This window comes from Drosophila yakuba, chromosome 2L (genome assembly GCF_016746365.2).
Source record: "Drosophila yakuba strain Tai18E2 chromosome 2L, Prin_Dyak_Tai18E2_2.1, whole genome shotgun sequence".
NCBI classification, from domain to species: Eukaryota; Metazoa; Arthropoda; class Insecta; order Diptera; family Drosophilidae; genus Drosophila; species Drosophila yakuba.
In genome coordinates, this window is record NC_052527.2 from 8,715,011 (window position 1) to 8,740,632 (window position 25,622).

The 25,622-nt window shown below is 44.0% G+C and overlaps 4 protein-coding genes across 6 annotated transcripts; 3 read left to right on the plus strand and 1 right to left on the minus strand.

The window, feature by feature from the left end:
* The first annotated feature begins 47 nt into the window (after window positions 1-47).
* LOC6527732 lies at window positions 48-3,329 on the plus strand. Its single transcript, XM_002088779.3, has 2 exons — window positions 48-1,107; window positions 1,165-3,329. Exons 1-2 carry the CDS (start codon window positions 217-219, stop codon window positions 3,181-3,183), a joined length of 2,910 nt encoding a protein of 969 aa, XP_002088815.1. The 5' UTR covers window positions 48-216; the 3' UTR covers window positions 3,184-3,329.
* A 433-nt stretch (window positions 3,330-3,762) lies between these two features.
* On the plus strand, window positions 3,763-6,268 carry LOC6527731 (protein gurken). The gene is made up of 4 exons (XM_002088778.4): window positions 3,763-3,952; window positions 4,086-4,343; window positions 4,759-5,376; window positions 5,553-6,268. The coding sequence occupies exons 2-4, from the start codon at window positions 4,274-4,276 to the stop codon at window positions 5,750-5,752; spliced, it is 888 nt and encodes a 295-aa protein (XP_002088814.1). The 5' UTR covers window positions 3,763-3,952; window positions 4,086-4,273; the 3' UTR covers window positions 5,753-6,268.
* Window positions 5,873-21,843, minus strand: LOC6527730 (A-kinase anchor protein 200). 3 transcript variants are annotated; one of them, XM_002088777.4, is made up of 6 exons: window positions 21,687-21,843; window positions 10,272-10,491; window positions 9,814-10,209; window positions 9,301-9,753; window positions 7,810-9,048; window positions 5,873-7,035 (listed from the first exon to the last, which is right to left on the minus strand). In XM_002088777.4, exons 2-6 carry the CDS (start codon window positions 10,452-10,454, stop codon window positions 6,949-6,951), a joined length of 2,358 nt encoding a protein of 785 aa, XP_002088813.2. In that variant the 5' UTR covers window positions 10,455-10,491; window positions 21,687-21,843; the 3' UTR covers window positions 5,873-6,948. The 3 variants fall into 3 exon arrangements, with proteins under 3 accessions (XP_002088813.2, XP_015053790.1, XP_015053792.1); XM_015198304.3 differs by lacking the exon at window positions 21,687-21,843 and adding an exon at window positions 17,444-17,608; XM_015198306.3 differs by lacking the exon at window positions 7,810-9,048 and having other exon boundaries at window positions 21,687-21,842.
* A 609-nt stretch (window positions 21,844-22,452) lies between these two features.
* On the plus strand, window positions 22,453-25,578 carry LOC6527728. Its single transcript, XM_002088775.4, has 2 exons — window positions 22,453-22,746; window positions 22,819-25,578. The coding sequence occupies exon 2, from the start codon at window positions 22,828-22,830 to the stop codon at window positions 24,154-24,156; it is 1,329 nt and encodes a 442-aa protein (XP_002088811.1). The 5' UTR covers window positions 22,453-22,746; window positions 22,819-22,827; the 3' UTR covers window positions 24,157-25,578.
* Window positions 25,579-25,622: the final 44 nt, after the last annotated feature.

The window sequence follows — 25,622 nt, forward strand, 5'->3', positions numbered from 1 at the left end:
AGGCCGGCGTGCACGCATCTACATGCGCGATGTGGCAACTCCCTCACTCAATTCTGTTTGCGCCGCCTCGTTCGCATCAATTGTTTACACATTTTTATAAATAACAGCCAATTACCCCGGCATAAATGTGCACGGATCGGTTCGGGCCCAACTTGAAGCTGTTCCCCCCCGAACTCACGTGATACGAGTCCTGTGCGTGATCCAGCTACCACGCACATGGACCAGCAACAGGCGACGCCGCCAAAAAAACGCAGGCACAGCGAGTACCACGATCCAGATTATCAGCAAACGGAAGTTTCTAACCAGGATGAGGGAGAAACCTGTCCGGAGGCTGACTCGCCCGTTCAGCAAAAGCGTGCAAAGACGGAACAGGCGGAGGAGATGCCCACGTCGTCCGAAAAATTTCAGCGCATCCGGGAGCTCCTTCGGCTGGAGTTCCAGCGCGAAATCTCTCAAAAGGTCGAGCAGTTGGCCGAGATCGATCGACGATTGCTGCAAGGCCGACAGCTGTTGGACAGACTACGCTATCAGGTGGTCAGCGAATACTATAGGAAGCAACAGGTCCCACTCACTGGTGCGGACGTTGCCAAGGTCCGCGGCGACAGCCTTTTTGGGGACGACATATCCGCACCGCAGCTGCCACTGCATCCAGCCATCAAAAAGATCGTTGGCAAGCGCCCTGTTCCCATCCAGAATCATTTGCCAGAGCGCACGGCGGCCACCTTGGCCAAAGAAACCATCAGACTAAGAAATCCGGCTCATCGTCGTGCGGAACGAAGGCGACAACAGAAGATCAAGGAGCAAGGCATCGTAACCGATCACTCCAAGGACTCCAAGGAGCAGCCAGAACAGAAACAGCTTATTTCCGTTAAGTTAGAGGACGAGCAGCCGTGCACCAGCCGGCAAGCCCACGAAAAACAAGTGGAGCTGAATGCCTCGCGACTTAATAACAAGAACAAGTTTAATTTTGTGGTGGGTAATACCTCCAAGTACATTGGCGATAGCTCTCGAGAGAGTGCCACAGGTGGGCAAGCTTTGACCTATAAGTGGTTGGTCTATGTGCAAGGCAAAGATCTACCTGAACCACTGGAAAGATACATCAAAAAGGTAAGTGATTTCCAAAAAAATCTACAAACTGATTCAATGTATTCTTGGCATTTATAGGTGCGCTTTCACCTTCATCCGTCATACCGACCAAATGACATTGTGGACGTGCACAGTCCTCCCTTTCAGCTCAACCGACATGGTTGGGGCGAGTTTCCGATGCGCATTCAGTTATTCTTCCAAGAGCAATTGCAACAAAAGCCCGTGCAACTGATGCACACAGTTGTGCTGGATAAGACAATGTGTGGACTACACACGATGGGTGCTGAGACTACTGTGGAAATATGGCTGAGAGCGAAACAGGCGTTAACCCAACAGAAAAGTGTCAAACCTTCTCCTACACCTGAACAGCAGACTGCAGTTCCTGCTCCGCCTGTTGCTGCTGCTCATCTTTTAGAGCCTTCGATTTTCGCATTTCCTGGGGAGTCGTGCAAACCACGCACCATTTCATTCACTCAAAATAAGGAGGAACTGGATGATAATCTGTTTGCTGGCATCAACAAAATTGAACTCAGCGACGACATTGAGAAAATTGAACCAACGGTGCTGGTTTCGGAGCCCCTGAAGTTAAGCTACAGTCCCCGAAAGCAGCCGCCCACTCCATCAACGCCGCCCAGGGCTCAACTTCGGTTAAATGCGACTCCGGTCAGCGCTTCTAAGCCCTCTGTGGTCTATCTACCCGTAAACGGCAGAAGTCCTAGGCAAGAATCCTTGCCAGAAAGGCAGCGGCATGAGTTTTCGCCAGTGAAGCACTATCCACCGGCATCTCCTCAGAGAGCGTGGCAGGAATTCTCGCCGGATCGGCCTCCAATAAAGCCTGTGCCCAATGGCCACCACCAGGGCAAGAAGAATGTTGTGTTTCAGAGAGCAGGAAAGCTGTACATTATCGATCCTTTGCAGCGGAAGCTTAAGCAGGCTGCGAAGCAACAATCCCTGCTGAAACCACAACTGAGTCTACTTAAGCCACCGTCAGAAACGCGTTGGCATATGCTGCAGTGCATGCAGCACGATCATGGGTATGCCAACATGAGCGGCGAGGTGGAGGAAAAGCCCATGGTGTTGCCCCCAATGGTGGACACTTCCTTACCATTGCGACCCCGAAGGCTGGAGCATATCTTTAGAAGTGCCCAATTCCGTAACATGCGCAGTGCTGTGGAGTTCCTGCTGCGTCGCCTGCCGCTTACGGAGATTGATCAGCACACGGACCATCCTTTCACATGTACAACCCTCGATGCGTTTCACAAGCAAAGTGCTCTAAAACAACGTTGCTTTGAGTACTTGCGGGCACGTCTTCTCCGACGCAATCTGCTGCAGCACCACAAACTGCATCAGCTTGATATTACTGGGAAGGAACACTACTGGAGCTTACGGGAGATAGTGGCGTTCGCCAGGGTTCATGGTTATACGCCACCGCTCAAAGATGTTTTACCTGGCGTGCAGAGGAGGAAAAAACAAAAACTGAGCGACGAAGAGCAATTGGCTCAGCGTGTTCAGGCGCAACTCAAGGGCGAGCCCCAACCGAAACTATCGGCCTACAGTAGTCTCAGCTCCGGCAATCGGCTGGAAGCTTGGATAACCAAGCAATCCGAACGTCTGCTTGGGCATGATCAAAAGGTGCGAGATAAGGAGTTCATCGATGTGCTGGGAGTGGACAAACCTCACTCGCTCGCCCACAGGGAAACTAACTCAGCAAGTGTATCTCTGCAAATGATGAACCATCGCCAACTGCTCTATCTACCTCCGCCGAAGCACTTGGATTCGGCCTTGCCGCTGGTCCAGGAAATGTGCAAGGACATTAATATCACACTGGAACCGGAGGAATCTCCGCCTGGCGTCTCGCAGCCGCTGGCCCTCACGATGCTCGGACAAGTGCTGTGCACTTTTGTGGAGAGATTGGTACGCCGCTCATTGGCGGCGAAACTGCAACAGGAGACTTTGGAACAGTTACCACCGGCGGCGGCCAATGCTTCATTGTGTCTCCTACCTCAGGACATCGGCCGTGTCATCAGCCAGTGTTCCGAACTGGATTTCCTGGGAAACAGTCACTTGGGAGTTGCTCCGCTAGAACCACAAATCTAATGTGGCAGTGGCCATTGTTTTGAATTTATTTTTTATCAAGTGCGCGTAATAGTTCAAATTCTACTGGGATATTAGTTGATATCTAATTAGAGTCTTGTACTCGTTGATAAGCATAAATCTAAGCAATAAATTAACTAAATTAATGTCTAAAAAAAAGAAAGCTGCGTTTTTAATTATCATTGGTTACAGTCAAACCACCCATCCAATTTCACCAATCTAGATCAAGACCAACCCCTGTTTATATATAAATAAAAATCTTTACAATTTCTGCAAAACGTAGTTTTTATATAGTTCCGTTTAGAACCTTATCAGTTAAGTTCAGAGCAATATATCTTGATCCTGCCCCAGAAGTATGCAGTGAAAAGTGCCGTTAGCAAATTGAATAACTGATAACTGTTAATGGGCGGGCGGCTTTGCATCTCTTAGCATATCCATATGATTCTTTGGCACCATTATCCCTCACAATCGCATCTCTTTGAAGGCGCTCTCTTTGTTCTCCCCGCTCTCCGATCGATTTCATTCATGGCGCATGCCAATGCCAATGTGGATATGGGGTCCATCTGATTCTCTGGCTCTGTTTTCCTCAGTCTCTTTTCCGACGTGCGCGCAACAAGACCTAAAATCATAGTGGAGCAGAGAAGAGCCCGCTTCCCGCGCTTGCTGCTCTTTAGTTTAACTAATTAATTACTTGCCCGATATATAAAATGATTCACGAGTCATTATAATAATTATAATGTCGAAGCCTTCTACAGGCGATATAGCAGCTCCAGTACGTCTAGGATAATCTATAAAAAGCTTTTGGATCACCTATTTTAAATGCTATTTTTTTTTTTGTCGTGTGTGTGCTCGTTTGTGCGACAGAAAATGTGGAGGCGCTAAAATGTTCTATTTTTATTTTGCAGTAAAATCCACAAGGAGATGCAAGTGTGTAGTATGTTTCAGTTTCTGTTGCGACGCCAAATTGCATTTGCGGCCAGCACGCCGCTCGATCCCTCGATCGTTTAGACCCCTTCATTGACTCACTTTTCCCAGTGCTGGACAATCGGTCCAGCCAGCCAACATTTTTCGGAGCGCCACCAAGCGTTTTCCAATGATGCAAATCCCATTTACTCGGATTTTTAAAGTAATTTTCGTGCTCTCAACAATTGTCGCCGTCACAGGTAAGTACATAATCCCCACCTGATTTTACGGCCAGTATTGCCAGGCTCTCCTAGAATAATAGCTATTTCTAGCGTCAAAAAAACAAACTGGAAAACAGCTAAAACAACGCATAAAATATTCGCAGTGCTGATCTTATAATATTGGTAATGCTAATTCATTACTACTTTATTGAAAACTTTTTAGAAACCTTAAGATTGCAGGATAAGAAAATCGAATCTAATCTAAAACATTTGTAAATTGAAACAAACATGTTTTCCGAACTTTGCTGTCTTAAATATTTAAAAAAGTAATGTAAAGACCGCTAACTGGAATTTGATATTTGAATAAATTAAAAATCTTGGCGCATCACAAATAAGTTTCGAACTGAAAGCTTTCTGTCCCATTTTCGTAATTGCACTCCTCCGTATCCTGCAGATTGTTGTTCGAGCCGGATCTTACTTCTCCGAGAGCATACGCTGAAAATTGTGCAGCATCAGCACAGCCACATGCACGAGCATGCGCACGAGCTGCAGCAGCAGATCCAGGAGACTGCGGTTGAGTTGCTCAATCGCCTGGAGCTGCAGCGTAAGCAACTGGAGGCTTCCGCTCAGGAGGAGGCAGACCAGCTGCATCCCGATACGGATCCCAATCCAGACACTGGCGACCAACTGCCAAGCACAGACGACTCCAATGCCGGTGATCCTGAACAGGACGCGGTTATTCTCGGATCCAGTACCGCGACCTGGTTGGCCAGCGAAAACAGCACACCAATCACTGAATCCGAGACAGTGACAACACCCGAAACTGTTACGCACACCGGAGAACCGCCACCTGACCGCAGCTCGACCAGTACGCCAGGCTCAGCAACTGCCAGCCCGAACGACAAGGAGACAGAGATTCAGATGCTGCCCTGCAGTGAAGCTTACAATACTAGCTTTTGCCTGAACGGCGGCCACTGCTTTCAGCATCCGATGGTAAACAACACGGTCTTCCATTCCTGCCTCTGCGTAAACGACTACGATGGAGAACGGTGTGCCTACAAGAGCTGGAATGGTAGGTGGCCTTGCATAGCTAAGTAAATCCATTAGGCTTGCTACAGAAGTCTCTTCCAATGGTGTACGGACTTGCGCTTGGAACGGATTTCTGCGGCATCCAGATACAAATACTAACGATAACTATCTATTAGTCCCCAGTACTCGGTAACCATATACACTCGTTGATTATTACAGGTGACTACATCTATTCGCCTCCAACGGCGCAGCGGAAGGTCCGGATGGCACACATCGTCTTCTCCTTTCCCGTACTCATCATGTTGTCGTCGCTCTACGTGCTCTTCGCAGCCGTTTTCATGCTCCGCAATGTGCCGGATTATCGCCGGAAACAGCAGCAACTACACCTGCACAAGCAGCGCTTTTTTGTAAGATGCTGAGAGACCTTTGATGGGGAGAGATCCTCCTCTGGATTCAAATTGGATATAATTTGATTTGGAAACAATTTGGTTTCACCTATATATGCCTCATTGTTGGATGGCAAATTCTTGTTGACCATATTTCTTTCTTTACGTTGCGCAGCGTAAAATTAACGCTTTAATTTATTGAATACATTTAGTGTACTTAGTAGGATTTTCTATTTAGTTGCAAAAGACGCACAGTTAGTATTTGCTTTTCTTTATCATTTCTTAGTTTCGTTTGTTTCGCTTTTGAAGCTTTCGTTGGAGCTTTTGTAGTTTGTTTGTAGTAACATTTTGTTACGTTAAATTAACCATTACGAAATATTAAGAATGTACTTAGAACATAATCTTAGCGCTTACTCCAGTTACCAGGACAAGTGATTATTTTTTGTAACACTCTGTTACATCGTGTATATTGTAAAGAAAAACTATTTTGGTAGTGTATTAAAGAAGAGGATTGGGACTCGACTCAAAACAGAACTAAAACATTCAAAACAGTGTTTCCTTTCTGCGGGTTCATCGTATCTCGTGAATCTCTCTTTTTTTTCAGCCGCCGGATATGAGTGAAGCACGCTTTTCGGTTTTATATTTTATAATATATATTTTATCCAATATTTCGTCCAAAAATTCTTTACAAATTTCTTCGAACTTACAGTTAAATGTATAGTAGAAATTATTCAAAAAATTCTCCTCACTTTCATCTTTTTCATCGTATATGATTTGTTGATTCTTTCTCTATCAAGATCATCAATATGAGAATGGTATGTATGCGCATGTGTGGTGGATGTGTGCTTGATGGGTGATGGATGTGTTTTGGGGGCTTAACCCGATCTGGAATTCAGAGGCACCAATAAAAAACTATTGATGCCTGCGCGTGGGTGTTTGAGTGGGGTGTGTTTGCATAGGTTGCAGTGGTGGCGTGGATGGTGGTGTCACGTGTAACTCGGACTTTTGCTTGCGTATATCTTGGATTAGGGATATGAAGTTCGTACAAAAATTGTTTAAAATATGTAAATGTTTAAAAATGTATTTTTACTTGTTTTTTGTTTTGTTTTTATCTCGTTTATCTTGTAATTGTTTGTTGTTTTACGTTGCGTTCTTTTGTTGTTGCTTGTATCGTTTGTTGTTTTGTTTTTAATAATATGTAATATTATATATAATAATTATGAGTAGGATTATTCGCATGTAACGGGCAGTTGTTCCTGTGTTGTAACGTCTGCCGCGGCGGCATTCTTCTCCTTCAGATCCTTGGCGAGATCCACCTGTGAACGAACAATGAAAAATATTAGTTGTTTATCTGGTCAAGGTTTTTTTTTGTGTCGCATAAAAAAGGCTAAAAACTGAAAGCACAACAACAACAATTAAGGGAAAAGAAAGTTCACGACAATGACAAAGGCATCCGTCGGCGTAAAAACAAAACGAAATAGTATACAAAATAATGTATTTAATAAAAAGCGATTTGTGTGTGTTTTCAACATTAAGGTACAGTTGTGTATTTATGGTCTTTGGTTTTAGTGAGAGCCAAGAGTTACGACAGCCAAACAGATGTTGGGGTTAGGACAGAGCGGTAAATGGATTGGGAGTAATTTTCTGTTTTCTAAATTTGTATTTTGGTGTGCATGTGTGGAGGATTAGGATGAATGCGTTTTAAGTTGTGTTTATGGGCTTGGTTTCTTGCGGTTAATACAATGCAGTCGCTATCCTCAGTTTAGTATTACATACTTCATTCGCTTTATATCACCAAAAAGTCATGCAATCCCCGAGCAATTCAATCAACATCAATCAATGTACCAAACACTAACGAACTACGTATTAACTACGGCAACAAGCGCGCTACCAGCAGCAGAATATCTGATGCCAATTTGAATGAGAAACACACACAGAGTGGAGAAAGCAGAAGAAGCACGCCCAGGACATAACTCCATGCCCACCAAATGGAGCGGCAGATGCAAGAATGGTAATATGTTGTGTTGAAGTCGATGGGTTTTGTAGACTTGAGGTTGCAGTTTTAAGACTCACTGCCAGTTGCTATTCACCTTGTTGTTGCTCTCGCCCTCCTGTTCCGTGGGTCTCACATCCAACTCTACCAGCAGATCGCCACCAGCTTTGGTAATCGGGGCATCCAGATCGCTAATGATGTTTTCAACCAGGTCGATTTCATTCTCCTTATCGTTATCGCTATGCGTCTCCTCGGATACAACTTGCTGTTCTTGTTCAGTGGTTTCCTCAACAGCTGATGGCTGTTCCTGGAGGATTTTATCCTCATTCTCGATCGCCGCCTCGTCGTCGGAGACTGCAGAGGGTTCAACACCGTTGGAGCTGATGCTAACCGTTTCTTTCTGGACTTCAAAATCTACAGATTCTGTAACCGCAACATCATCGTTTCCGTCCGCAGGATCAATGGAAGCTGGAACTGGGAAAGACTCTTCTTCGTCGGGTGTAGCTTGATCATCAAAAGTTTTCTGGACCTCATCGGCAGTATGAGAGGGAGCTGTTACTTCATCGGTTTGAACTTGTAAAACTTCCTCAACTTCAACCGTGGAGGTAGATTCCTCAACTTCAACCTTGGAGGTGGATTCCTCAACTTCAACCGTGGAGGTGGGTTCCTCAACTGCAACCGTGGAGGTGGATTCCTCAACTTCAACCGTGGAGGTGGATTCCTCAATCGGTTCGGGAACAGAATCCACCTTGGGTTCCTCCTCTTGTTTCTCTTTTTCGGTGACAATTTCCGCTGCCTGTTCGGTGATTTCAGCCACCATGCTGATAGCCTGTTGTTCGATCTCATCCGACTTTATTTCGTTTACTTCAGGGACGTTCGGGGTAACCTGCTCCTCGATAACATCCTCGGAAAGCACAAATGCGGAGACACGAGACGGAGGCGGGGATTTGGGCAATGGAGGTGGCGGACTGCTGCTTCTCGTCTCTACAATAACGGATTCAGATTCAACTTCGGCAACTTTGGCCACCTGTTCAGTTTGCACTTCAGAAACTTCTGGTACGGATTCAGTTTCAGCTACGGACTTTGCTTCAACTTCGGGAATTTCAACCACCGGTTCAGTTTCCACTTGGGAAACCTCAGCCACGGGTTCAACAGGGGAAATGGAAACGGGGACTTCGACTTCGGTGGACACAGAAGCAACAACCACGAATCCCTCGGCCTCCGTTTCAGTCTCCGTTTCGGCTTCAAGTTCGCTGCTAACCGCCTTGATGATTGCTGCCACAACTTCCTCTTCCGCTTGGCTGGGGGTCACTGTTTCAATCACTTCACTGCTGGCCTGCGTGTGGGAGGTGGGAAGGATCGTGTTGGTTGTTTTGGTTAGGATTGTTTGGGTCTGAACTAACTCTGCGGCTACTACAACGGTCTCAGTCACAGTGCTTGTGCAAGTTCTTTCTGTTTCTGTACTTATAGTTTTTTGTGCAGTGTTCTCTGTGATTTCGGTTGTTTTTGTTGTTGTTGTACTTGTATTTACAGTGTTGTTTTTGCTGTTGTGTTGTGTAGTGCTGTCGGTTCTTGTGTGGTTGTTTACCTCAATTTGCTGTCCCTTCTCGATCTCCGTGGCCACAGGAGTGGGCGGGGGCGTGGTGGTGCCATTGGTGCCATTCTGGTGCGGCTGCTCGTCATCAACGTTGCTCGGAATGTTGTCAGCGATAGGTGCTGTCTCGGTCACTGGGGACTCGGCCAGTCCGTTGCTTGATCCGTTGGTCAGCGCCTCTCCGGCTCCATGTCCATTGGTAACCACTTCGGGCTCTGGCTGGCTCTCTTTCACGGGTACTTCTTCGGTGGCAGTGGTGTTCGACTCGGTGGCTGTGACTGTGGCTGGTTCCTCGGCGGGCTTGGGCTTCGCCGCTTCCTCAACTGTGGAAGGGGCTGGCGCCGCCTTTTCGGCTTCTCCGTTGGCCTGTTTCTCCTGTTCGGTCGCCGATCCGTTCTCGGCGGGCTTCTCATCCTTGGACGCCGGCTCGCTGGTGGCGGTGGCACTCTGATGATATAAAGAGATGTTAAATATATTCCTTTTGCACTATATAGACTGTAAACATACCTCAGCTGGCTTTTCAGCCTCGCCATTTGTAGCGACCGATGGTTCTGCGGGAGCTGCATCTGGAGATGGAGCTGCCTCTGCTTCGGCCGTCGTGGGCGACGTTGTGCCAGAGGTGGGCGACGTAGCCTCCTCCGACTTGGCCGGTTTCTGTTTGTCCTTCTTGCCAAAGGAGATGCTTCGGAAGGACCACTTCTTCTTCACCTTGTCCTTCTTGGACTTGGACTTGATGCTTTCGTCTGCCAGTGGAGTGATATCCTCACCAGCAGCAGCCTCCTTGGGCGATCCCTCCTCGCCCTTCGCCGTTTCAGCAGCCGCATCGCCACCTTCAGCGGCTGCGGCATTCTTTTCGGTGGTCAGATCTTTGTCGTTCTCAGAATGCTCCTCTGTTTCCTTTTTCTATTGTGTGGAATGAGACATCAGTCACGGGCCGTACACTATTGTAAATATGATTTTCTTACCTCTACCGCCGCCGCTTCATCACCACCCTCTTTGGGCGTGGCAGCATCTCCGTTCACAGCCGGCGCGTCCGTCTTCTGGTCTACATCGATTTTCTCCACCTTACCGGCGACCTCATCGCCCTCTCCGACCTTCTTGGGATCGGTGGTGATGTCGATTGAACGCTTGCTCTGAGCTTTACCCATTTTTTCCTGCTGATCCTCCTTTAGTCGCTAGTGTAAACTGAAAGCAAATGAAGCGAGTAATTAGTTTAAATGTGAAACATTGTAGATTGGGAAATGGCACAAGTACGGCGGCACTTTTTATTTTTAGATAGTGTTTCTCCTATTTTTTGCGATTGACATTTTCACAGAGACGCACTCTAGATCTTTCAATGCAATTCGATGACCTCATTAAGGATTGCCGATTGCTTCCACCACTTAGGGCTTATCAACTTAGCTAGACCATGAAAAAAACAATTGCGATAGTATGTATTTACTTTACAAAGTTTTCTTAATGTAAGATTTTGAAAATATTTTGGAGATGCGTATATGAACTACGTTACCTAAATTCTGGTGAAGAATGTTCTCTAAATTATTATTTATAATTTTAATAAAATATATACTACTATCGTCTTCAATTACTCAATAAATACTGTATCGGTCCAAAAACAGACGGCAGTAATCGTAAACAATTTCAGCGCCTCAAATGATTCATCGACACTTGAATGTTTTTTCATTTTACTGGGAAGTTTATATGAAACAACGAAACAGACACCACAGCAAAGAAAGGTGAAAAGGGGAGGAGGGTTTTTTTTATATTTTTTTTAGCATGCAATGCGTCATGTTCAAGCAAAATCGAATTACACACACAACATTTTTGCCAGAGTGAATGAAACAGAAACCGTAGCAAAGAACCAACATTTTTTGGGCGGTAAGAGTTTGCTCAGCAAGAAGTTTTTGCATTTTTAGGGGTTGTAAGTGGGAAATAAAACGGGGAAGGTGTGTGCAGCGAAAAAATGGCGGCAAACACACACACAGCAAAACCCATCCCACACAGACAACAAAGGCTAAAAGAGCAGCTGTTCCGACCGCTTTATCTCGACCCTGTGAATCAACAGCCTCCCACATCCGACCCATCCGCTCCACCATCCAATTCCACTTCCACTTTTAACAGACACACACGCTCCACCGGCACGTGGGGCGCCATATGCAAATTAAGAATTCTCCGGGAATCCATCAGTGACTCATTAGCGTCAATTTATTATTGCCTAGTTAGTTGGACGTGAGTCAAAACGTGGCCGAGGCAGGAAGCAAAATATAATTAACAAACTGAATGATTCCCGTCTGATAGGTGCGAATTAAAACGTTTTGTCATTGGAGTTTCGCCGAAGAGCTTTGACTCACTTTTGATGTCTAAGGCGTTGTCAACTAAACAAAGGTGTGAGCAATATGTCATTATCTCTATCAATAACGGTATAAAAATGAATGAAAAAAAAACCAGAATACCTTCAGCATGCCCCTTCTCTTCAATACCTGGTTTTTCAAACTATATTTGGAACAGCAAACCCCTTAAGGTTGGCATTCCGATTAGAAATAAAACCAAAAGTTTGCACCGAAAGCAAACAATCGTGCACTCGGCACAAATACATCATATCAATTTAAATACGTAACAAGCAAAAGAGACCTCAAGTTTCAAGACTCTGTGGGTTCAACGAACCCAGCACAGCAATTAATACGAGACAACCCGACACAATACCATACGTATACCATACAATACCGGCCCAACTGAAACAGCTCCTCGGTTATGTATTTCGATCGGAGTGATAGCGGAGCGAGCCACATATCCGATGGATGGGCAAAGAATGAGGCTATTAATTCCTGCCCTATGTCTATCCAAACCGGATGAGTAATGGCCGAAATATGCCGAAATACTCCCCCATTTCGCCCACTAAATTTCGTCATAGAAGGTAATAACATAAAAGCGCAAGTAAACTGGCGCGCATGACGCATCAAGCAAAAGGACATCGAGAGAGCGAAACACAGAGAGAGAGAGAGAAGGACTAGTCAGTGCGAGGGTTGCCGGCATTTGGCAGGGAACTACAACAATAATAACATTAACGGGTCTGGTCATTGCACGTTGCCATGCCAACCTAGCAACAACTGTTGTTACTCCCTTTCTTCTCTTCTTCTTCGTCATCGTCCCCATCTCCATTCTCGTCCTCTGCCCACAACCCCCTGCGGTGGGGCGTGTGAAAATAATTGAGTGCGGTCCAATTTATTCGATGCATTAGGACACACACGTATAGCGTTGCCAGATCAGCTTGAAAATACTTCCTTTCGGTGAGAAACTTGAACTTGAGTATTCTGACACCAGTTTCGTTAGCTAAAAACTATTTGAAATAATGTTCTTAAAAATTTTTTGTTTTAAATCAATGTGACTTTATATCGGTATTTGTACACAATGTCTTATTTTGTCAAGTACACTAAAATTGAATGTCTGAAACTCGAATTAGAAAAGAACCATTGTACTTTTCCAAATTGATTCAGAAGGCGGGGAGGTTGAAGTTTTGAAGTGAAATGACTTCCAGGGTGGAGGACCGGCTAAATGTGTAATCTATGAAAATGACTTAATGGGCGACAACAACGACAGTTTTCGGGGCCTTTGTGTCTTCGTTTTTTATTAGTTTAATTCAATTAGACATGGCTTTTGACATGTGCGCCCACTTTCACACGCCCTCCCCTCATTCAGTTCCCCTCCACCTCTTAACAGTCGAGCCGATGGACGACAAAGAAAAACGCAGAGCGGAGCTCCCAAGCTCACAAAACAGCAGCCGCCGTCTATAAATAAAAGCGCATTTATCAACAATGGAGTGTGTTCGAAAATAAAATAAAAGAAGCAACAGCACAAAGAGGCGTGAGTGTGAGCTTCAATTCGTTCCCATTCCCATTCCCCCTGCCTTTTGGTCGCAGCCGCCTATCAATTTTGACACTCCAAGCTGTTGTGTATCACTTTGCTGCTCCTGCATTCTTCTGCGAATAGTGCTGACGAAAGAGACTCAGCTGCATAATATGGGTAAACAACGTTGGGCAAATACACTGGATTATATCTTTTTCAAACACTACTTATACCATCGATGCATCTGCATTCCCTAACCTTACGAATTGAAAACTAAACTGACCAGCGGGTTTTTGTTGGTGGTAATAGCAAATTACCATTTCAACGTACAAGATATTTTTATACTATATTATATATTTTATATATTATTATTAATAGAAGTAGTGTTAAGAGACTTATCAAATTTGATAGATAACTGATATTGGAATTTAGCTATAAATAGCCAAGCTGACAGCTCAGTCGCCTCCTTCCAGCGCTATCTATCCATCTGGCCGTCTCATTCTCGCCTGCTGGCGAGGGAGCGATGAGACGTTTTGATACGTAAATTAAATTGATTGTGCTGGAATGTGCCGGCTGAGTGACCGTCTGAATGTCTAGCCAGCCGGCCGGTCAAACAAATTAATGTGTGTGCGTTTGGGAGATGCTGGCCTGGCTTGTTAAAGCGCAGGCGCAGAGCCACCATTTCCATTCCCATCCATTCTCCGTTCTCCATTCCAATAAACCCATTTGCACTCCCTCCAAGATCAGTGGCAGTGTGGCATCATGATGTGTACATTGTTGTGCAATTAAAATTGAAAAGTTTCACCATTTGTGGTAGGGACAATGTCTGAGAGCAGAGTGCATGCGCACCAGCGCAATTGAACTTTTATAAACTAATCAAGAGAGATCGTTAATGGCATCGCTCACACACATCAAACATCCATCCATCTATCCATCCGTCCATCCAACCAACCGTCTGTCCATACGTCAGTCCGTCCAGCCATCCTCCTCTCAATTGAGTGGAAAGTTTCCCTCAATCAGGCTCAAGTAGACCCAAGTTTCGAGTGGGAGAACAATAAGACGGCGCGGAAGGAGCAGCCGAAGAAAGCAGAGTGCACTTTCGTTGCATTGTTGCCTTCGCTGCCGCTGATAAGCCACGCCTAAGCCGCAATCAGGCGATGCATTTCGCTTTATTGAGCGCATATACTGTACTGACTGTGCCGTCGCAGTCCACTTTAATTGTCATCAAGAAACATTCTTTTTGTGGCCCCCACGCAAAAAGTATGCACACTCACACACACGCACACCCACGACGCGGATGCAATCTTATTGGCAACCATAAAAAAAAAGATAAAGATTATGATTCCCCAAAAGCGTGCGAAACAAATGTTGTCTTCGTTTGATAAGACTTAACATATCGTTTCTTTTCGTTAATGAGATGAAACTTAAAATATAATCGCATAGCTTTCAAGCCAAAGGTTATAGAATATATAGATTTAAAAAGAAAATGAAAATAAAAACATTTAGTCTAGACGCAGTTGAAACAGAAATGAATAGTTTGATTTTTGTACTATCACATCGATCAGTAGACAAAATCAAAGTTCTATTTTTGCTTATCAAATCTTATAAATAGACGCGAAATTCATACTGAATCAATTGCAATAATCGCAGAAGCTACAGAAAAATTCAAATAATTGACTGTTTCGACCGGAAAACAAGTTTGCATGCAAATACCCCATGTCCAACTCCACAAAGATTTCTCGTGCTTTTTAGCCCAAATTGGGCCTTGTCAACGGTTTAAGCCAAACCACTAAGCCAAAAAATAGCAAGAACCAGGAGGCAATAACGAAACCGAGAAGAGCAATGGGCCAGGGCCAGGCCACTATATCAAAACATTGACAACAAGCCGAGTGTCTCAAGTAACTACCGGATACAATTGTTGTTGCTGGGCGAGAGTGCTGTACTGGAGTTGTGGCATAATGAAAATGATACGATACGTAAAATGAATGCATTCCATAATTAGTAGCAAGTACACACACTCCCATGCACACATATCACACGCACAAGTTGACAAGACCCAAAGAAAAGAGAAAATATTTTTTTCAATTATCATTTCCGGTCAATTCGGAATGTTCTGTACGGACAGCGGACAACGGACAAGCTCCCTCCCCTTTTCAGTTTCGTGTGTCTTTACAATCACATTTGATATGGATACATTCACATGGCCAAAAATAAAATATAGAATCATTGTTAACGGTACCCAGAAACCTATTCTTCTATATCTGTATTAATAATGACGATAACACCAGAGGAAGTCGTGTTTCGGCTGCGATTGGGAAGTGGGGGGAGTGAGTTTAGTGTTCAGGAACACGGCTCTTCAATTGATAAATGCAGTCAGTGTTCGTAGGAAAACAAAGGAAAACCATATCAGCGTAAGTGATTCACTAAATGCGGGGGATTCACTAAGATCGGGTGCTACGTGATTAATATTATGTACCACCCATGTTTTAGCGAAACATTTCACCCGAATTTAGGCATGTTTGGCCAGTCTTGGTGATCTTGGCAAACATTACCTGCCCCACGAAATAAGAACTTGCAGAGTGTACACATTGTGGAGACGTGCTCCAGTCAAGTTTTTCACAACATGACAGCAGATACAGATACGACCAGCTTATCTAGCCGGTTTTTATCATATCTTCAAGATATTCTCGTACTTTGCCACACACACACACACACAAGCAAACAAACACAAAGAATGGAATGAAGAAAGAATGGGGCATATTGTGCGGGAATGGGGCATCGATCGTTAAATTAGACGCACTTGAAAATATCTTCTTCCTCTTGGCCTGCCATTCAAAAACTATCAAAACCGCCACACAATCGGCATCACACACATGTACGAAATATAATGAGGCCCAAAACGCATAAAATCATCAGCAAGAACCGTAAAATTTTATGAGCTCGTTGAGAACGTCCGATATGTCTTTGTACGAACGTTCCTTCACCATTTACATACAAATCTGTATGTTAGTTTGTATGTATGATGGCTAGAAGCGTATGCCAACTTCTTTTTGCAATGCGCAAACCCGAAATGGCCTAAGAAATATGTTGCCGTGGGGCTGTATGAGTGTATGGTACTTGAAAATATTTCAACAATGTGTAATCTGGAAGACAAGTAGCAATGATGGAAGAACCCTAGTTTTTGTAGCGAAGAAAATTACACTTCAGGGCAAGAGATACGGTTGTTCTAATGGAAGATGGGTGCACAGTTCTTTTTGTACTTTCTAATTCCGTTGGAAGATATCAACTTGTGTTAAGTCTTAAAAAACCATGGCAATGCTATGAGATAGTTAATTCTGATATGAATAGATAAGTCCGTTTGCTTAACTTTCTTTTTCCGTCTGGAGTAGTTATCTAATTTTGATAACTTTTTTAATTTTTTTGATAAGTATAGTATATTTTTTTGATTTGTATAGTATAGATTAAATTAACTAACTATTAAATGCAAACTGAAGGCTAAACTTTGCTTACTAATATAATAAAAATTGATCTTTCTAATTTCATGGATGTATGCACATTTAACCTCAGTCTACACGTTTCCGTCAGCTAATATACCCTACCCACTCACCCATTACAGGGTATCAAATGAGCGCGCACTTAAATCAACTACGCTGTGGGCCGTTGTTGAAAATAATTACAATAAATATTTGAATATTCAAAGCTTGGGGGCTTCCTTTTTCTTTATAGACAAGAAAGGGCGGAAAAGCGGGAATAAGCGAATAAGTGCCAATAAATTTGTCGCCTGCCCACGCAGTCACCTCTTCTTCTTCTTCGTCTTCAGCTTCTCCTTCTTCTTTTTCATGGCTCAGTGGAAAAAGGATAAAAACGAAGACAAAGTAAATCGGAGGAAAGCAGCATCGAAAAAAGAACCAGAGCGCCCACTAAACCGGTTCGCTTTTCTTCTCTTTTCCTGCTGCTCCAACTCTCTTTGCTGATTCTCTCGGTCTCCTATTCTCTCTCTCTCTCTCTCTGTCTGTTTCTCTATCGTTGCGGTTAATTAAAACTCCGAGAGGCGTGCGACAGTTGTAAGTTGTGTATTAAAAAGTGGTAACAACAACAAGTTAGCTAGCGTGGCCAATTAGCATTCATTTTCCGCAAAGAGCAGCAGCGGCACACAGCTTTTCTGATTAGAAATTCACAGTGGGCACTCGAAGTGTGTCTCTTGTAAACGGATCCTCTTTGATTTTATACATAATTCATTAGACCCCTTTGGAGCTGCGTTTGCTGCCCGATTGATTCTTCAATTTCCGGTACTTACTATTTTTGCCAACCGAGCGGGTGGTCTCTTTCTCTCTCTTAACTGGTTAAAAACTAACTGTGGTAACTGTGCAATTAACTAGTGAGAGTAATAGTTTAGTCGTTTGGCACTCCGCGTCGGTTAGCTTGTTTTATTTGTGTGTGCAGGATGGAGTTAAATCCCCACGAGAACCGTTAAAGTCGAACGAAAAACGATGACTGAGAGAGTGAGTTGCGATCAATGGCAGAAACTTCTCTTGCAGCCGGCAGAGACAGCGACGTCAGCGGCGACAGAGGCAGCGACGTCAGCCGGAAGCAGAGGAGTCGGAATAAAAAAAAATAGAAGCAAAGAAATGCGGGCATACTCACACACATACACACTTACTGACCGTCAGCTGCCGATAAAGATAAAGGCGTGCTCCTGGTGCCCCTCCAACTCAACCTCTCCCTTTCACCACCCCTCACCATAGCCCACTACCCATTTTCCATCTGATTCTTCTTCCTCTTCTCACTCCTTAGTCAATAACAAACTAATGAGCCTTGGCGGCGTCGATGCGTATGCTTTATTGCTTTATTTTGCTGCCATTCACACAATGACCCCACATGCAACAGCAAAAGCAACAAAAACAGAAGCAAGCGCAGGCAACGGGAATAAACAATATGCAAGGGGGAGCCTCACACTCGCACACACACAAAAAGAGACAAAATGAAGAGAAAGAGAAGGCGTGAAGAATCACCGAAATACCAAAATATGTGGTGTAACAGTCAACGGGACTCTTGTATTGTTATTTAATTATCGCCCTCGAATGGGAAAGTAATTGTGTATCGGGGATTGGGATTGCATTTCGTGGGGGCACTCCACTCCAATTTAAGATAAATCTCTGCTGTGGTCGCGGGGTTAATGGAACTGACTCCCGTTGGAAGTTGTTACCATACAACTACGATCAAATCTAATGGATTCAATACAATCTGTTTCGGAATTTCCGTACAGAAAATTATATATTATACATTAGAAATCTAAACATACTTATAAACTTTAGAAGCACAGCTTTGCATTCAATATATACCCGTATTAACATGTAAATTCTGACTAACTGCCACCCACAGAGATCAGATAATATAATGGATACAGTTTGTTATTTGTGAAACAATTGATACTAGATGTTTTTTTAGTTCGATTACTGTATTACTGTACCTTCGCGGACTGAGAACAAATAGCGGCTTTGATAAGAAGCGCAAAATGGGCAAATCCGAAAACCGCAACAACGAAATCGAACGCCACCAAGAGCTAGAATTTGAATAAAATTCATGATCGGGGGAGTGGGGGATATGATCGAGACCGGATCGCATTAAATCCGACCAGGGCCGCTTATCTTCGCCTCGGACGGTATTTGTTTATTTTGATTTCTGGGGCCTACTGCGATTGATTTTTAGTGCGGACTACACATATTTTTCTATTTTCCACATTTCTGTTGATTTGGCATTAATACAATGCCCATTCGGCACGCCAAATGCCTCCCAAAACCAACAACAGCAAACACCACAAATAATGTGCACCCCAGCAATTATGATAGTGTGCCTGAAACCATACCGAATTCCTGTGGAATTAGTGGCCTCAAGTGGTCGAACCGAGGGCTACATACCATGCATACATATATCCCTCTAGTTATTCGAGAAGAAAACGCGAAATGAAAATCAGCTCAATCTGCAAGCGTTTTCCACTCACAGTACCGCACAGCACAGCGACAGCCTTCGAACATCTTTCACACAGATGTTTGCATATGAAATGAGAAATTCGCTCGCCGTCTGTGCCCACAATATAGATACGGATGTATGGCACCGGTGACAAGGGACCTCTCAACACTTCGGCTTACACACACACATATATATATATATATATATATAAGCAACCCATGCTCCCCAATTGAGATTCGGACTTTGAGCTTTATATGTTTAGCACAAATGCCCTGGGCAAACCTGTGTCTCCGTTCCGCGAATCATTAGATCGGATGGGTTACTTCCAAAGTCGCAATGTCTACTTAGACTCATTCCAGGAAGTAGCTAAACCACTATTAATATCTAATTACTATGTTAATAAACAAAATCTCTCCTTTATAGAATCGTTACATGCATTAGTACACATCCGAAAATATGTTTCATATATGCTTTTGCCACCTTTACTGTCGCAACAAATTCTCTAACCATATGCGAACTTCCTTAAAAACCTGCTGTAACTTCGTAGAATATCAGTTTCGTTTTGCGCTCAGAAGGTTGTATTGGAATTGCGGAAAAGATTTCTGTTTATTTCCCAATAATTCGTAGCTTAAGACCCTAATCGACAGCTTTAAGGCCAATTGTGCGATCGCGCTTTGCTGGTTAACCGCGAATCGCACTTGACGAAACGGCATGCTTGTCCCCAGTCCCTCCGCCCGCATTCACAATGCAATGTTTACTCGAGTTTGAGCAAACGTTGACAAATTCGCCAATAAAGGCGAGAGCAAAAAGCATTATAGTCGTCCTCAGTGAACGACTTGCAAATATGTACACGAAATACGAGCCGACTTCAAGGGAAACCCGCCACAAATTCTATGGGGCGCCCCTTCCTCCTTGGCAATAAACCAATTTCAAAGATACATTCGGTTGCCGACCGCTACCTGAAATCGCAGCGAAATAATTCAATTTGTTAAATTTCGGGAGTGGGGAAAATTCGGACGCAAATCGAATTGATACGATTTTGAAAATTATCTACAGTTCTGATGCCTAAACTGGGTCATTGACAAATATAATTAACAAAATATTGCGGTTCATGTTAGAACAAAAGAAGTGATTTCAATACACCAGATAATCATACAATTCAATTTTTCAAACTATGTTTTGTTCTTAAATGCTTTCATAAACTTATGAAACTAAAATTTTGAAGGTCCTTTACAAACAGGCGACTAAAATATAAGTGTTAAAGGAATTGGCCTTTCGCGTTGCAAGTAGTTCATAAAAATCCCTCAGCTGCAATTGCAGTTGACAATCGAAAATCTTGTGATTGCGCTTCTGCTTCTTCCGCATCGGCCTCTGCCCACCCACTCCATTCGTAAAGGACTCACACATGCAGCGAGAAACGCACACCGACACACTACGCCAGGCACGCAAGCACATACACACACACAAAGGCATGTAGGCGACGCCAGTTAGGGCGGTGGCTGTCTGCCCGTCTGCGATTGAGCGATTGAACGACTGAGTGAGTGACGAACGGACGAAGTGACAAACAGACGCTGCAGAAAGTGCGACGCAGTTTTTCGCAACAAAAGTAGGAAAAACAAAAAGACGATCCTCGTATCGATAATCTGAGTAAACTGAGACGCAAAAGGGAACGAAAGGCAGAACGAAACACATACAAAGATCAAATGGCCACAGTGGGCACTCGCTATATGCGTGCACCTTGCACAAGGATGTTTGGACGCGAAGAAGAAACATGTTGGCAAGTGTAATCAGGCGTACAATGCAAACAAAGAGGAGACAACGACAATGAACCAGAAGTCAAGGCGAAGCGATGGCACAAAGGACCAGAGCGAAGAGCGGGCAAGGCGAAGGAAGGCGAGGCACAAAAAGGAGAGAGAGGGAGTGCGATTGAGCCGGAGAGACAGAGTGAGAGAGCGAAACGGATACAAATACAAAGCCACACCGGCATGGTGTTCGCCTCTGCCGCCGTCGCTGCCTGCGCCGCTGCTGCGGACGCCGACGTGGTGGCAACGCCGACGCATTGAAGGCGGCACACCCAAAAATTTTGTAAAAAGGCAACTACTACAAAGTGGCGAAATTCGATAATATGTATTTGCGGGGGCGGGGTTAATGACAAAGAAAGTTCTCCTCAAATGCATAAAACTTCATTAAAAGATCTCTTTTACTCTTTGCTTCTTCCATTCTTCATCGTTCACGCACACTAAGCCGCCTTCCATGGCGTCCTTTTTCCTGCCTGTGTGTGTGTGCGTCGGCGGGCGTCTCTTTTGCAAACACTTGTGCCTCAAATACAGTTAGTATTTCATTAAACCAGTTAGTAACTTTTCTTCGAAAACTCTTTGTCTCCTTTTTATTCACAATTCCTTTGAAACAAACGCGAGATTCAGAGCGGGTATACAGAATTTCAAAAGTAGCACCACTCACGCACACACACACACGCAAGCCGTCTGCCTGCTTGGCTTTGGTTTCTTTTTAATTTTTTTTTTAAATAAACGCCTTTATTTTCTGATCTTATGACTTAAAGTGCAATTTACCTGGCTCGATTCTCTCGGTTTCGGTTTAAAAACACACGCACTTGCTTCTTTCTTTGCTTTGCGATTCTACACTGGCAGCAGCTCTTTTTGCCTGCTTTCCGTTTCGGTTTCTTTTCTCGTTCTTGTTGCGCGCTCCACAAATAAAAAATGTCCGCTCGGACCTGGTATTTTTGTCGCGTTAGGGCGTTTTTGTTGCTAGAACGCGTTAGTGCTTCGGGTATAGTAATAGTGGTGTCCACGAGGTTGATTTACCGCCGAAAGGTTGACCATACAATTAAATAGTTAATTTGAAGTTTGAATTTTAAATACAAATTATAAATCAGGTTTCTTATCTAATTTTGTTTTAATTTCTTGACATCTGAAATCTCTTTTTATTTATCAATTGCAGCAATATTTACAACTATATTTATTACAGCATTTATTATAATAGCTTGCTGCAAAAATACATACTAGTTAAACTCTTAAAGATTGAGTCTATTAAGAGAGTTTCCTTAACTATTTGATAACTCATATTAAGTTTACATTGGCTAGCTACGATGGTAGAATTTTATGTTGTTTTCAAGTTTTGAAAGCAAAGAGAACATACAATAATGTAATTAATAATATTTAAATGGTTTAAACTGGATTTACTCAAATTAATGCCTATATTCTGTAAGTGATAACATTAATATAAATGTTTTTTAATCAAATTTTAATCAGCGTTGATTTATTTTAAACGGTTACATGTAAGACTTTTTTGGAAAATTAAGTTGGCATGCTCGTTGCTCACAGTTGCGCGCTGCTGGGCGAGGGGAAAAGTCGCAGAAGAAATTTTATACCACAAGAACGGAATTTCCGTGGCCAAATAACAACAATCAGCCAGCAGTTCCTGCAAGAAGGAGTTAGCCAGCGCAGAAGGATTCAGCTAGGATAACGCCAGGACAATTTGGCTGCACTTCAGAGTCTCCAGTTGCACTGGGTAGCTGATTTCAGCTGGAGGTGGCGGTGGGTGGTGCTCTTATCGGCCTGCGATTTCTTCCATGCCCGCTGCGATAACAGCCAGGCGGACCTGCCTGTCCAGGTTTGCATTGTTACAGTTACTAAACATTCCTGAAGTGATTTGCCTTTCAATACCCGATATTGCGTCTTTCAGCGCAACATCATGGGCTGCATCACCAGCAGCAGCAAGTTAAACGAGCTGCGCGGTCATGAGAATGTGTTCCGAGTGCGAGTGGCTCACTTGCAGCCCACTCCGGGTACACCCATCATCCGGAGTGGCTACCTGGAGCTTACGCCCCGGGAACTGATATTCCAGACGCCTGGCTGTGAGCCCATTGTCTGGGCACTGCAACATCTCCGACGTTACGGCCTGAATAACGATCTCTTCTCCTTCGAAGCAGGACGCAGGTGCATGTCTGGGCCAGGGATTTACACCTTTCGAGTCCACAATGCCGAGCAGCTGTATCCGATGTTCCAGCGCTACATCAACGCGGTGAATACAGATGCCTTTGTGCAGGGCGAACGAGAAAGAGTTAACTCCGCTCATTCGGTGTCCGTGAATATGGGCAGAACTGAGGGCAATAATTACCTAGAGCCGGCCCCCCTAATAAGCCGCCAGCTGGGCAACTTTCACAGTGAGCCTTCGAGCAGCAGTGCATCGTATCCGCTGCAGGCGAATGACTCGCAAGTCGAAGACTCTCCGCCCAATTTGCAATCACCAGTCCTGATACCCAGTGCCTATTTGGATCAGCCATTGCGAGCTTTGCAGGACTGCTGTCTGGAAGGCGCCGCCACGGATTTGCTCTCCACCCCGCCCTCTGGCAATAGATTGACAACACGAAGGCGCACTATGGACCTTCCTCCCCTGGAATCCGCCCCGGCACCTGCTCCAGTTCTGAGTCCCAACGATGCCATGCACATGTACGCCAATGTGGAAGCTTTGATTTTTGATATGAGCAATGAGCGCTGCTATGAGAACGTAAATCGCTTGGAACTGCCACTGCTGCCGAGGGAACCAATTTCCACTCAGGAGCCGGCCACGCCCACCAGCTTGGCGGGCAGCTGCGGAGTAAACTATATAGTGCTTGATCTTGATCAACCGCGAAGTCCTGTGGGACCGGCGGGTTCACCCAAAGCGATAAATGGATTTGGCAGCGGCTTATCACTGATCTCCACCCCAGCACCTGTCACTGCCCCAGTGACTCCTGAGGCAGGTACTACGTTGGACGTTCCCCCACCACCCATGCAGACCCAAAGCTTGAACAGCATCTCTGGTGATGCGAGAGATTCACAAGCGAAGAAGGTAACAGAATGCTCCGGGACCCAAGGCTACTCAACCATCGACTTCATCCGCACTTACGCGTTGAACAAGTCGTCGACTGAACTGCCAGAAACAGTGACGCATCGCCAGCATTCGTCGCACGATGCCGAGGAGCTGAGAATCACCAGGCACAGCAAGTGCATACGAAAGGCGTACTCCATAAGTGAGTGAAATGAAGGCAGCAGAAACAGGATTGGTGGAGAACGAGTGCACAACGAATTTACAGAAACCATAATGGCAACAGATCGCTGGCGAAATAGACCATATAAGTTAAGGATCTAACCCCACATTAATTTGTGCCAAATCTGACTACACAAAGATGTAAGGGGAGCTCTTGAAAGCAAAATCCTAATCCTGTCGATCGGCTGTAAGCAATGTCGGCTTGATTCAGAAGTAAAAGAGGTCACCCAGAAAGAAAACACAGCCGGATTGAAAAGAGTACAAACGTAAAAGAACAGTGGCCACAAGAGTTGCAAGGCCCTAATTGTTAAATGTTCGATTTAAAACGAATAATGCTGACCAACTAAAATAAAAAAAATTCCAAACATGAATCGAACTAAAGCACATACTAAGCAACTAGAAGTTTGAGCAGATCAAATAGAGGATAGCTTGTTTAGAGTATGAAGATAAACTACTGAAATAAACCACACATGGGATCAATCAGGATTTTATTAAAGAGATTGGTTGATCAGCATTAAATATTTTATAATTTCCAAATAAGCTTCAAGACGTTTTAAGCTTTGTTGCACAGAAATTTTCGCGAAGCTGGTACTTCTGATTTTGAAAGGCACACCTAACAAGGAGTTTGATAAAATGGAAATGGATCTCTCTCGAATTGGGGAGTAAACAGCTATGGAGATTGATGAGACGTGTTGCACAACGAATTTACTGCACGAGATTGTGGTAAAGTGAAATTTGAAGAGTGATTTGTCCAAAGATCTGTTTGCTTCCACCTGCGCCAAGCTAGAAGGCAAACGAGTAACAATATTATAACCAGGTTGTTTTTGTAGTCAGTACAGTAAACTCACACAGCCAAAAACACATAGACATGAATTGCATACGTACATAACTTGTATTTAAGGATATTAACATAGCATTACCTAGTGATTAGTTGATTTATGCAATTGCCAGCGGCTGTTTAGAGCTAGTCATTTTTGATTTTGTGCATATAAAATAGTGAGCAAAACGAAAGGCTTTTAACATTAACATTGTACATGGTAGATACTTAAGAGTAGCTCATAAGCACCAGAAAATACATCACCGACGTACACGTACGTTTGTTGTTGGCCAAGGCTTTGAAATTGTATTTTGTTGCCAAAAAAGAAAAAAAAATTGAAAAACAATGGTAGAAAGCATCGCGTTGCATTGTCCGCTGTGAGTTTATAATTTTTTACATATATATATATCGCTGAATTGTTATTCAATTTGTTAGGAGTTATATACACTGATTGCCACACGGAGCATTCAAATTGATGTTCTTGGAGTTGCATTCATTTACATACTTAAGATCGCTGCTTAGTCGGTGGCATAAACTAAATTATTGTTAGTGTCTAAGACGAAATATGTGCAATAAAGCTCAAATGACCCTGTCAATGAAATGTGTAATTTGGAAAAACGTCGGGGGAGATCAAATCTAA

What these genes read in the sequence shown, in the direction of transcription:
- LOC6527732 (XM_002088779.3), top strand. Translation starts at nt 217, where the DNA reads ATGGACCAGCAACAGGCGACGCCGCCAAAAAAACGCAGGCACAGCGAG. An exon ending in TGGAAAGATACATCAAAAAG is followed by an intron (nt 1,108 to 1,164) that starts GTAAGTGATTTC and finishes TGGCATTTATAG; the next exon opens with GTGCGCTTTCACCTTCATCC.
- LOC6527731 (XM_002088778.4), top strand. Translation starts at nt 4,274, where the DNA reads ATGATGCAAATCCCATTTACTCGGATTTTTAAAGTAATTTTCGTGCTC. An exon ending in AACAATTGTCGCCGTCACAG is followed by an intron (nt 4,344 to 4,758) that starts GTAAGTACATAA and finishes CGTATCCTGCAG; the next exon opens with ATTGTTGTTCGAGCCGGATC. An exon ending in TGCCTACAAGAGCTGGAATG is followed by an intron (nt 5,377 to 5,552) that starts GTAGGTGGCCTT and finishes TGATTATTACAG; the next exon opens with GTGACTACATCTATTCGCCT.
- LOC6527730 (XM_002088777.4), bottom strand. Translation starts at nt 10,454, where the DNA reads ATGGGTAAAGCTCAGAGCAAGCGTTCAATCGACATCACCACCGATCCC. An exon ending in AGGCTGAAAAGCCAGCTGAG is followed by an intron (nt 9,754 to 9,813) that starts GTATGTTTACAG and finishes TTATATCATCAG; the next exon opens with AGTGCCACCGCCACCAGCGA. An exon ending in AGAAGGGACAGCAAATTGAG is followed by an intron (nt 9,049 to 9,300) that starts GTAAACAACCAC and finishes TCCCACACGCAG; the next exon opens with GCCAGCAGTGAAGTGATTGA.
- LOC6527728 (XM_002088775.4), top strand. Translation starts at nt 22,828, where the DNA reads ATGGGCTGCATCACCAGCAGCAGCAAGTTAAACGAGCTGCGCGGTCAT.